The sequence below is a fragment of the Polypterus senegalus genome, chromosome 16 (genome assembly GCF_016835505.1).
Source record: "Polypterus senegalus isolate Bchr_013 chromosome 16, ASM1683550v1, whole genome shotgun sequence".
In the NCBI taxonomy this organism is placed as follows: domain Eukaryota; kingdom Metazoa; phylum Chordata; class Cladistia; order Polypteriformes; family Polypteridae; genus Polypterus; species Polypterus senegalus.
In genome coordinates this window covers 50,458,941-50,472,119 of record NC_053169.1, presented here as the reverse complement: position 1 = coordinate 50,472,119, position 13,179 = coordinate 50,458,941, and the positions used below count along the sequence as shown (strand labels likewise).

Below are 13,179 nucleotides of genomic sequence, written 5' to 3'. Positions count from 1 at the left end.
ATAAAAACTAAAATTGTACTAATATTATGTAAAAAAGCCAGAACTAAATAAAATACAAATTTTAAGCACATGATTAAATAGAAACAAAAATAGTTGACTTCACTGAAAACTAGAACGAAATAAAGATTAATTTTATAAAATAAAATAAAAACTAAAACTGCAATTAGTATCAGAACTGAAATATCCCTGGAGTCTAGAGGCTTGCGATATGTCCATCAAATACAAAGAAGCAATCGGGCTTCAGCGATTAATGGAAATTAACCAATTACTACACAGAACATGACTCTGGGGCGTGGCTTTGCTTTGACTTGTACCCACCCGCAAATCGCAAAGACCCAATAGGGTTGAGCTGTAGACCGCCTCTACTCTGAAAGACAGGCAGCAGTTTTTCCTTTTTTTTCTGGGTGGGTTTGGCTTTACGCGCTTGCGGGCGGCTTAGTTACGTTTGCTGTCCTCGTTTGAACGATCGATTGGGCGGTTTTTTTCTGCACAGGCCTGGCAACGGTAGGAAAACGACAACAAACATGGCGGAAGGTACGTACTAGTGTGCGCTTTCTCCTGCTGACTAGGGCGCACCGAATTATTTTCTTTCAGTGAAAGTTGTTATTTGATCACTTGGACATTCAAAAACATTTCATTTACCAGACATTTAGCCTTTGCTTTAAAGTGTTAAGGTAAACAAGGTAACGGCTGTTGTCAAGGCGAGTAATGTTTTTCCTTAAGCGGATACCCAAAAATCGACTCTACTTGATTTAAATTTTTAAGTAATTGGTTTTCTATCGTCGTTTTAAATGTTTATTTAGTAAGAATGTGTAGAAGCCCGGGGACTAACGTATTCTGACCACCGGCATTCTCGCATGGGCACGGAAAACCTGCAAGTATGACTGAGGGATTTAGCGCCGACTACTCGTTCAGATTCCTTGTGGAGGTTAAAAAGCCATTAATAATTGTGCGTGTTAAAGTGAATATCGATGCTGATCGTTATTTAACGTCATAAAATGCATATAATTCTTTATATTAAAGCTCTATTAATCACAAATCGCATTGTTCCTGCTGCGAAGTCTATCTATCAAAACAATTTATGTTTTCTGAGATAGTGTGCAAATTATCGAGAAAGGGAAACAAGCGTATTTGTGAATTTCTTTGTAATAAGTTTCGTTTTTTGTGTGTTTTTACTAATGGTATATGTATATTTAACGACGTTATTAACCGTGCTTTACTGGGGAACCAGAGAAGCTAATAGCTGTACGTAACTGCATATTTACACATTTTGCTTCCATTTGCAACCGATGCATTATACTTTTTACCCGTCACTTATATCTGAAAACTTACAGGCCCCTCAAGGTTTGTCTGTCATAGTTGTTGTATAGTAAAGGTTATGTCCACTCTGAAAAAAAAGAAGTTTAAAGACAACGTTTTGGCTGAACAGCCAAGGTGTGCAACTGAAATGGTAAGAGCAGTTAAAAATACAGACGGGGAAGGAGGGAACAAAGCCAGGGCAGGTGAAAAGGTGAGTAAAAAGCTGCTATTGGAGAAGATGAGGGTAAGGAAGGGAGGGAGAGAGAGACAAAAGCCAGTTGATAATTGAGATATGGAGAAACGAGCGATTCCAGTGTAAGAATGAGACGGAACAGAGATAAGTGTGGTTATGATGAAGGGATGTGAAGTGCTCTGCAGTACGTTTTGTAAGGTGTTTGATCTTAATGTGCTCCCTGAAGCAGTCTATTAGCCATGTCCCTTATTTTACCTTTGTATATGGCTGGGCATTTTCTACGAGGAATGCAGTAAGTAGAATTTTAAGATCGGCAAGAGGGCCATTGTTTAATACTGAATTTACCAGTGGGACCAGCTACAAACGGTGCGATATTGTTGATGACATATTTGAAAGTGACACAGCGTCTCCAGTTACAGCCCAGGGGAGAATGTGAGCTGTGGATGAGAGGTTTGCATAGGTAGGCTGGTCGATGGAAAGGGATCTCAGAAAAAGAGGCCCGTGAAAGGATCAGCATACGAAATGGGGAAATTTCGTTTAATGACCCATGGGAAAGATGAAGTGTTAGAGTGGAATGGGAGGACTAGCGGGGTGCAGGGTTCCTCTTTGAGTGGCTGTTTCAGTGTCTTCTCCTGTCTTGATTTTGGGCTCTGACCACAATATGAGAGAGGCATATATACTCTGAAGAAACTAATTATTCTGAGTATTTCATTAATTGTTGTATGAGGCCATGTGAAAGTTTAAGTTGATTTTGATTTCACTTCTAAAGGGCTATGAAATAGCCATGATCCAGCAATCAACTTTCAACTAACTGTTCCTTGGGTATGTCACTATTGCAACATACCATTGCAGTCCTCTAAACATGGAATCCGTGGCCCATAATGCAATGCAGTGTAATGTGTTTATTTCCTTTAGAACAGAATGCACAGTTTGAGAGCATCACCCATGATTGGTACGGGAAACAAATGGAAACAGTTTTTCATATTCGACATAAAAGCTCCGCATTTTTACTAATTTGGCCTAATACCAAACATTCCAGTTTTGACTAACTGTATTACATACTGTATGTTGTGTTTTTGTTTTAAATAAATTACTTTCCTAAATATACTGAGTTCAGAAGAGGGAGGTCATGTTTTACTAACATGCTGCAATTTCATGAGGAGGCGACAAAAGTATACGATCAAAGTGAAGCATATATTATTTATCTTGACTTTCAGAAAGCATTTAATAAGGTGAAATATGACAGGTTGGGCATCAAATTAAAAGAAGTGGGAGTTCAGGGTGATGCTTTTAGATGGGTGCAGAATTGGCTCAGACACAGGAAGCAGAGGGTGAAGGTGCAAGGAACCTCTTTAGAATTGGCCGATGTTAAGAGTAAATGATTTGGATAGGAATATAAGTAACAAGCTGGTTAAGTTTGCAGATGATACTAAGATAGGTGGATTAGCAGATAATTTAGAATCCATTATATCATTACAAAATGGAGTTGGATAGCATACAGGCTTGGGCAGACTTGTGGCAGATTAAATTTAATGTCAGTAAATGTAAAGTATTACACATAGGAAGTAAAAATGTTAGGTTGGAATACACAATGGGCGGTCAGAAAAATTTAGAGTACACCTTATGAGAAGGATTTAGGAGTCGTAGTGGACTCTAAGCTTATGACTTCCCGACAGTGTTCAGAAGCCATTAAGAAGGCTAACAGAATGTTAGGTTATATAGCACCTTGATGTGTGGAGTACAAGTCCAAGGAGGTTATACTCAACCTTTACTGTATAATGCACTGGTGAGGCCTCATCTTGAGTACTGTGTGCAGTGTGGGTCTCCATGCTACAAAAAGGACATAGCAGCAATAGAAAAGGTCCAGAGAAGAGCGACTAGGCTGATTCAAGGACTACAGGGGTTGAATTATGAGGAAAGATTAATAGAGCTGAGCCTTTACAGTTTAAACAAAAGAAGATTAAGAGGTGACATCATTGAAGTGTTTAAAATTATGAAGGGAATTAGTCTAGTGGATCGAGACTTGTATTTTAAAATAGGTTCATCAAGAACACGTAAACACAGTTGGAAACTTGTTAAGGGTAAATTTTGCACAAACATTAGGAAGTTTTTCTTCACAAAAAGAACGATAGACACTTGGAATAAGCTACCAAGTAGTGTGGTAAACAGTAAGACTTTAGGGACTTTCAAAACCAGACTTGGATGTTTTTTTGGAAGAAATAAGTGGATAGGACTGGCGAGCTTTGTTGGGCTGAATGGCTTGTTCTCGTCTAGAGTGCTCTAATGTTCTAATCAGAAGCGAGATATTTAAGAATACATTTTAATAAACTTTATATAGCACTTTTAATAGCCTGTCTCATCACAAGGCACTTCAGAAAGCCATCAATTTAATCATTGTTTCTTAAACTATGGATTATGGCCAAAATTGGGTTGTGAACATGTTTATGATGGGTCTCCACATAATTGCAAGTTTGTCCAAATGCGGCACTGCCCACTATTTGGTTGTGGTTGTATGCCATCTGACATATGGCTTATAAACAACGCTGTTGACACATCATGGAGAACTTGCCTTTTTATGGTCCAAAAATACATGAATATTCCTCATGATACCAACCTATGAAACACTTAAACTGAGATGACTGACAGCAAATATATATTTAAGAAAGGAGGAAGTAATGAAAGGTGAGCTTGTCAATTGATGGGATAAGGCACAAAGATGTGACAGTTTTCAGGGTGTTGTGAAGGTTGAGTCAATGTGCTGAATGTATATATAATGACTTGGCAGTGTTTTATGTTAAATGCATTTTCAGTAGTTATGTAAAACTGATCGTGTGTTTGCCATTATGGCATACATTGAATCTACAGTACAGTAAATCTGTAACAGAAGGGCCACAAAGTGGTTTGATAAATTTCAATTTTGTGACTATGCAAAGGACTTGTTTGTTGGACCATTGAGAACTATAAGAACACTAGAAAATATCAAAAGTATAAGACATAATGTATAGAACACTTCTGCTTTCAGCACAATGTCAATTGGTGGCATTAAACATCTTAAACTGTACCGTTTGAAGAATTCATCAAGGTTTATCGTGTCATCTGTATAAAGTACACTTGGTGCATACATTTTTAGGAATATTTCAGCTATGCATTTCAATCTTTTGTGCTCATGGCTTTGGATAAGTTAAGTGATTTTTTTTCATACTACCCTTCCAAAAACCCTCATGTCCTCCTGCTGCACCCATTATAAAGAAAAATGTATTTTTGTCAGCCTCGCTAGACCTTAGGCACTGATAAACCTCAGAAACATATTCCCTGTTTTGAATGGTAATTATTTTTTGAACAATGTTTGGTTTTCTCTATTAGTTAAATTTATGTGAGAAATACTCTAGAATGGGAAACAAAAACCTTAATAGCTTTTTTTATTAGATGGCCATTGTTTATGTATGGCTCTGCTGTCTTTAAAGTTGTAATCCTCTACTTGGATGCCAGTATGGTGTCTCTTTTCCTGTTTTGGCACTCAGATTTAAAAGTTAAAAAAATCCCTTAATTCAGTACATAAGTGGACTGAATTCTTTAGTATGATTGAATCATGTTTATGTCATAATACAATCCTGACTACTCCTAATCTGCCAATAATTTTTATTATGTTAATAAATGCCTATGGAATATTGTAGAGAATATTTTCTGTTTTTCTTTTAACAGAGAAAGAAACTGCTGTTAGCTTATTAATAAAATTCTGTGTGTATGTTTCAAAGATTCACACTCTCTAAGCCCGTGTTTAATTGAATTGTTCCCTGGGGTGCCAATTACAAAAAGTCATAAGAAGCTTGGTGTTTGCCATAACATGCTTACGACAGGCCTCATGGGATAAATGAGGTAGAAACCATTAAAAAAAAAAAAAAAAAAAGAGTGCCTAAAAGAACTGTACTCTCCCAAGTCCATTTTTTTTATATATAAATTAAACATGTTTCATTTTATTACAGCACCATTAAAAGTATTTCAGAATTGTACATAGTTGTCCACATAAGTTTAAAAAATGTATATATGTCAAGGTCTGGTCTTTACATAAAGGTGATGTCATTATAAAAAAAAAAAAAAAGAAGTAAAGTTTGACTTTATTTTGCAAAAAATGAACAGATTTCCATCTATGTAAAAAGTGAGTTCATTCTTGGCTTTATTGGTTGTATTGACCCCACTGGTTAGGGGTGTTTTGCGTGTACAGCCAATTTCAAAATTTGACTGGGCCATTACAGAACCCTAGATTTCTTTCTTTTCATCCATTCCTTGGTGACTTTATTGGTACGTTTAGGGTCCGTGTCATTTTGCACGGCATACGTTTGGCTGAGGTTAAGAATTTGCAGTGGATTCTATTATAGTGATGCAGCAAAGCTGCCCCAAACCAAAACATTTCCACTGCCATGCTTCACTGTTGACATCCGGTTCTTCTGGTCAGATGTTGTCTTAAGTTTAACTTTGTCTTGTGTGGCCAGAGCACATTGTTCCCGAAGTCCTGGTCTTTGCTTAGGTGGTTATAGGCAAACTTTAGTCTTACATGACGTTTTTTCTGGACATCAAAGGTTTCCTCCTTGCACACTCATGTACTTCTGCATCAACAGTCACAAAAGCAATCTGTACGTCTGGTGATGTAATTTCTTAAGAGACTTCTTTTGGCATGATGCATTCTGCTCTTGGTATGAATTTTCTGGGGCATCATGGTCTGGACAAGTTGCCAGTTATTTGAACAACTTCTCCAATTGTAGAGTGGTTAATTTTCAAGATACTCTCTTCCCATTCTTGTATGCATCTGTAACCACTCGTCTGAAAGCCATTGATGGCTCTTTTGATCTTGGCATGACGATGACAAACACCTAAACAACAAACAGTAAACAGACTAATTATCTGAGGCTTAAATAAGACATATTCCTTCAAGATCCTCTCATGATTTTCTTATTACTTGTACCTGATCTGGTGCATCTGAATTGACATTGAAGTATTTGAGGTAGCGGTAAATGTACTGGTCTACTTGCTTTTTTCCACATGCAAAATTTCTATTTCTAATTTATTTAAATTGTACAATAGACTAAAAAATGTAAATGTTTCATTATGCTTATTTTATGTCATTTTTATGTATTTTTAAATGAAGATCAAATTTTAATATGATTTTTTAAAAATATGTTACGACAGAAAAATCATTTCATGGGATGTGCTTTTATATAACAGTAATATTTGTAACTGTTTTTATTCTACAACTTAAATAGTCTTGTGAACTGTACTGTACTATTGTTCCTTGAAGCTCTATGACCTCATTCATGGTTGTTTGAACCCATTAAATTAAAATTTTCCTTTTCTGTTAAGATCATGCAGATGCTGAGCAGACCCTAGAGAGTCATACATCAGTAAGTATTGAATTTTTGCACATTCACTTTTTAAATTATTGCATTTCTCAGAGTTTTGATGTAACCACAAAATGCAATGACTTTAATGTGTGTATAAAGTTACATCTGACCAAAATTAAGTTAATGCATAGTGTATTCCAAGTAAGACCCAAACTTTCCACGCCGAAAACAGAACTTCGCATGGAACGTCTGAACTGGTCACCACATTGGACAAAAGGAAATCATCGCAAAGGAATTGACAACCTGCAAAATCACCATCGCAGCGATATCGGAATTACGACTCACAGGATCAGGGACGATGGTCGTCCAACCACCGGCCATTGACGATTAAATGACACTTTTCTACTCAGGTGGAGACAAAAAAGAGGCAGGTGTCGGACTTATGGTTACCAGTCACGCGGCCAGGAGTGTGATTGCATTCCAGCCAATATCCAACCGTCTAGCAGTCCTCACCATTAAAGGCACTATCAAAACCCACATCATCTCCGTCTACGCTCCAACAGAGACCTGTCAGGATCCAGTCAAAGATGATTTCTACAACCAACTACAACAAACGCTGGATTCCCTCCCACAGACTGATGTGATCCTCCTGGCTGGTGATTTCAATGCGCACATCGGCACAAATCGAACAGGATGGGAAAACTCGATAGGCCGGTTTGGACATGGACATATCAATGACAATAGATTGCGTCTTCTATCCATCACAGACGGATCGCAGACCAATGTGCAACTCGATGGTGTGCAGATCGAGCAGGTCCAAGAATTTAAAAACCTTTGGGTCGCTGGTCCAGGAAAAGAAAGTGGCGTCCACAGTAGAGGTCCACAGTCGAATCGGTCAAGCAACCGCGGCATTTGCTTCCCTAAAGTGGTGCCTGTGGAAGCAAACCAATATTTCCAACAAGACCAAAATTTGACTCTTCAGAACTCTGACTCTGCCAATTCTCCTCTATGGATCCGAGACGTGGACACTGCTCAAGCAAGATCTCAACAAACTTGAGGTCTTCCAAATGCGATGTCTGCGACAAATCCTACGAATCTCACTCCGAGACCGCATACGAAATGAGGAAATCCATCGCCGGTGTGATTAACAGCCAACAATCAAGGAGCAAATCCAACGACGACGACTACAGTGGTTTGGCCACGTCTGCAGAATGGAAGGCAGCCGGTTACCACACAAACTCCTCTGGTGCGATCGACCCACCCAGTGGAGAATCCAAAGAACGGCACCAAAGAAAACGTGACTCAAGCAGGTCGAAGACTACATCAGAAACTATCGACTCAACCTCGACGAGGCCAGAACAGCCGCCATGGATCGCCTTGCATGGAAACACCTGCAAAATGAAATCCGACAACCATTGGCACCCACAGCAGCATACGGGCTTAGGACCAGGTCCAGACCAAACGCCAGCTAGGGACCAAAGAAAAGCAAAAGATTCCAAGTAAAAAAAAAAAAAGGTATATTTTTTGCTATAAAAATAAGTTATTTGTTCATTTTAACACACTTCCATATTTTTGTGCTTGAATTTTAGGTCCCAGAAAACCCACATGCAGAATATGGTCTTACGGAGAATGTACAGGTACCACCGGAAGGAGTGCAAATGTTAAATCATGTAACTGTGTTTTTGCCACCTTGACTGTGTTGTTTTTATTTGCAGAGGATAGCTGAAAATGAAAAAGCCTGTGCTGAAAAGGTCTCAAAACAAAAAGTGGACTTGCAGTCTCTTCCTACTCGTGCATACCTGGATCAGACTGTTGTGCCCATTCTTCTTCAAGGACTGTCCGTACTTGCAAAAGAAAGGTATGTGTGGTATTGTAGACCAGAAGAGAAGAAAACATAGGTACCTTTCTGTCATCTTTAAGTCATTCATGGTACAAGAGAATTATCACAACAGTATATTTAATGGAAATTAATATTTTTATTAAATTACAACATATAGAGAGTTCAGGTAGTCCCACCACTGAACCAAAAACATACGTAACTGCTCAAGAGGATGTGAGTGACTGTCATCAGCCTTCTACATTAAAAGAAAGCAATTTATGTAGAAAGTGAACCTCTAAAGACAGTGCCAGATGGTCAATTTTGACGTTTTCTGTGGGAATTATTCAAACTATCTGCAAAGTATATCCAATTATTTCCATTAGGCCATTGGCGGTTCTTTACTCTGGTTCAGTTTAGGCAGGTATTTTTGTAATCATAGTTCATTTATTATTCAGAGTTCAGTTCATTAGCTTAATTTGTTTATTCTGTGACACTGAATTTAGCACACTCAACATTGTCATCTTGCCACTGACTTAAGATAAATGTATAGAGTATGGATAGCTTTTGCAGGTTGCTGTTGGGTAGAAGCTTTTATTAGATAAATTCAAGTTGAAACATTATATGGAAGACACGTGAAAACATGTTCATTTAGCTATGGACACATTAACAGATAAAAATTGTCTTCACTGATTTCTAAGTCAGTAGCCACAAGTGACATGGGAGGACTAATTTTAGGAACTTCAGACAGATCTAATAATTATTGTATGAGTACTAATGTCTTTGTTCCCCACAGATAGTATTTTCATTTCTTTTTAAATTTTAATTCAGTATATATTTAGATGTGAGCTATACTCTGACCTTTTTCATCTGTCTTGCATTCAGTCAGCATTTTTTTTTGTGCTTTAAATATTGCATCAGTCAATTCATCTTTTTGCTTCTCATCCAGTTCAGAGATGCAGGAGCTGAAGCCTGTGCTGTTTAACATTGTAGGTGATTGGTACTTTTAAGTATCGTCTGGTTGTTGGTTTAATTTGTGTTTGGTTTTCTTCTCACAGACCTCCAAATCCAATAGAGTTTCTAGCAGCTTATCTTCTCAAGAACAAGTCACAGTTTGAGGACCGGAATTAACATCTATTTCAACAATCTGGCAAAGCGTTCAAGTATAGCAGTTAATTCTTGAGGACTTCTTCAGCTTTTCAGTACTGGCTGAATTGCTGTTCACCAACTGAAAATGCATGCAAGTACATAGAAAACATCTGACTTACTCAAACCTTTCTAGGAGCCACATGTAGAAAATGAATTCATATTTAAGACATGATTTTCAGAAACACAGGGTCATGTTTCCTCTTGTTCTGCTGTAAACATGTTTAATATTTTTATATACTAATACACAATTATTGTAATTGCTTTCTTAGTACTGAATTTTATTTAACAATAAGGATAGTTGGACTTGCAAGGAATTTGAAAAGGTACAGGGTAATGTTTTAGTTGCAACTGTATGAGTTGGTTTTTTTGTATAAGTTGGTTTTTAAGCCTGCTAATGCAAGATGGATTAAACTTCACTAGCTTCTTTGCTTTTGTCATACAAAGCAAGTGGAGTAGAAAAGTAAAGCATGCAAAGAGCATGGCTAAAAGCCATAGCTGTAGCCAAATGTTCCTAAAGTGTTCAGTTTTTCTACTGTAGATTTAATTTTATCATTATGATCCAGATTTGACTTGAAATAAACTAGAGGGTTCACAGCATTCATTGTTACACTCAACGATGAGCAATTTAAAAATAAGAAATTATTGTAGAGGGAAAATAAATATGTATCATCACCAGGTTGTGTGAATTTGTTTTTTGTGCAACTCTCATTTAAGAGTTTTTGAAAAGGATTTTTTTTTGTGAATGCAGTTGCTCAACTCCTTGCTGGACCCCATGGCAGTTTATATGACATGTCAAACTGACTGTGCTGATCTTTTAGCAGGGTTGTGGTAACCCCTTTCTGTGACAATCGATGCCATGCAGCCTGATGGAGCTGGTGCTGTACAAATGGTTAACAAGTTCTGCAAGTTCATGTACAGTCTCTGCCACCCCACATGCCGCTTTTTGTGAAATGTAAAACATCAGACAGACAGATGTCTCTTCTGTTTGTGACTTCAAAAACACCTTATTCTTCGTTACTGCATTATATTAATTGTACTTGCCCACCTCTGTGAGTAAAGACAAAATCAAACCGATTTCATTTTTGTCTGAGGTAGTTGTAGACTGGTTGGAGCGAGTTGCTTGGTATATTAAACTAAATGACTATAGTTCATGTGAGTGCACCACCGAGTGCCTCTGGCTCGCTAAGATTATTTAAAGGAAAACTATGACTTAAAATAGCTGGCCAAGTCATCTAATGTGACATGGCCTTTAATCACAATTTACTAATTTTGTCTTCTATTATGAATGTACTGGTCAGTCCAATGAAAAGCTTCTAAACAGAATCTTTTGTGGTAGAACGCTCTCCATAAGTGATTTGAAATGGAATTGTTGGCCATATTAAGAAAGGCCAGGGGTGCCAATTGCCATTCAACTGGCATGTGCCAGGCAGTGGTCAGTAACAGTGTGAGGCATAGGCACTGTGTGGCGCCTGCTGTCCAATATCCTGAATCTGCTGAAAGTTTAATCCTCTTCCAGTCTCAAATATTTTCCTGTGTTATGTGTTTTGTATTTCCTTTACTGATGAGGTGCACGTGGCCACCCTGTGGAATAGAGGCAGTATTCAGAGCTCAGCACTTTGAACTTTAGCCAGCAAGGTCATTGTTGGTGCGACTTGACATTCCCCCAAACCTTCATTTTTGATCTTTTGGGCAACCCTAAGACTGGTTTTACATTTCTTTCCAAATGTTTCTGCTAAGGTGGTCAGTGTTTTTCCTATTCAAAAGAATATGCCTTCCTGTAAAATTCTGTTTTGCAGTGGTCATCAACAAAAGCCTAAGTCATTCAGTGGAAAAAGGAGGAATTGATCTGCAGTACAAATATTTTACTCCAGCACAATTGTATGTATGACATTCAAGAGTATGGAGCTCCAGTGTGTTTAAAAAAAAATGATATACACACTAGGGGGCTCTGCCCCCTGCTCACCAACCCCCAGGCGGGCACTATGCAATAGCCACTTCGCGGGTCGGCAGCTCACATATGGGGAAGCGGATGTACAATTTTAAACAGCTTATTTATATAGCCATTGTTACATATGCATAATAAAAATAACTAACTTACATTTGAGTGAGTAATTAACGACAGTAAAATAATAGTAAAACGTAATAATAAGTTGAAAGAAAATTGGGGTTTGTTTCCTGCCTTGCGCCCTGTGTTGGCTGGGATTGGCTCCAGCAGACCCCCGTGACCCTGTAGTTAGGATATAGTGGGTTGGATAATGGATGGATGGATGGATGTTTCATGTTGCATTACAGGTATTGTTGCGTTATACCTTTTCATTCTGTTTGGCTTTGAAATTAATGCACAAATATTTTTTAAACTTACTTTTACTTAAAAACTTCAGTAAAAACAATATTTGGAATTAATTTTTTGTCAATATTGCACTGAATTTTGATCCTGTGTTTGAACTTGCATCGTGACAACGCAACATATAACTGCCCGTGATTGAATTTTTTTTCTTTCTAATAAATAAAACTACTTTTTCGAATGTTTGTCTCTGAGATTTGTTAATTGCAAAAGTTATTCTAACGGGAAATTAACGTGTAATTATGAATGGCATATCAAAGATCTCCTTTGGTGTCTTATGTTCGTCTACAGTAAAGCACTTCGTTCCATAGTACTTCTGATACATCCGATCAACCACTGGCAGTATAACTAAGGCTCACTGCTGTATACATTTTCCTGAGCTAAGTTGGGTAACACAGCTTGCTTAGCCATTTAAAATTAAACCTACAACACAAAGTGAGCAGAAAGTGAAGGGCTCTGAATCCTCTGTGACTCCACTGTAGGCCGGAGGAGCACAATGCAAGTACAATCGTGTGGACTTGCATCTCCATTTGGTTGGACATTGGTCACAAAAGTCACAAATTGTGCCTGAGGGTCTGGTGCGGGTGACCAGTGTGCATACTTCAAGTGCTGTGGTAGAGCAGCACAAATTGATCTTTGTGGTCTGTGCAAGGGAAGGCAGCGTGGGCCGAATGCATGTGAATTTGCCGTGTGGGACAGTGGCAATCAAAACAAACGATAACGGGCCCTCTGTGAGTTACAAAACATACGAGACCCCGTGAGATGATAACATATAAAAATGCTCCATTGCATAGGCACTTTTTTTACTTACTGCTACTTTGTGGCCATTTATTGGTTGCAGCATCAGTTCAGGAAAGATGACAGCTGAGGGACGACTACCGCTGCAGCTCCACTACCGTTTCCCTCAATGTTTCTATGCATGGTGTATCATTCTGTGGTTGGCAGCATTGCTGAAGTATTTGATAAACAAAAAGCATATGCCCTTAATGCTGGTTCTGGCAATTTCTAGAACGTTCTCACCCTATTGGCTTGCTGTGGCCCT

General features: G+C 38.2%; 2 protein-coding genes across 2 annotated transcripts in view; one reads left to right on the top strand and one right to left on the bottom strand.

Moving 5' to 3' along the window:
- The first annotated feature begins 352 nt into the window (after positions 1 to 352).
- On the top strand, positions 353 to 10,468 carry dpy30 (dpy-30 histone methyltransferase complex regulatory subunit). Its single transcript, XM_039738637.1, has 5 exons — positions 353 to 534; positions 6,848 to 6,888; positions 8,418 to 8,465; positions 8,544 to 8,686; positions 9,703 to 10,468. The coding sequence occupies exons 1-5, from the start codon at positions 525 to 527 to the stop codon at positions 9,773 to 9,775; spliced, it is 315 nt and encodes a 104-aa protein (XP_039594571.1). The 5' UTR covers positions 353 to 524; the 3' UTR covers positions 9,776 to 10,468.
- Positions 5,079 to 13,179, bottom strand: part of psen2 (presenilin 2) — a 49,343-nt gene continuing 41,242 nt past the window's right edge. The window contains exon 12 of the mRNA XM_039738636.1: positions 5,079 to 6,360. The gene's annotated coding sequence lies outside the window, so the exon portion shown is untranslated. The remainder of the gene's footprint in view (positions 6,361 to 13,179) is intronic.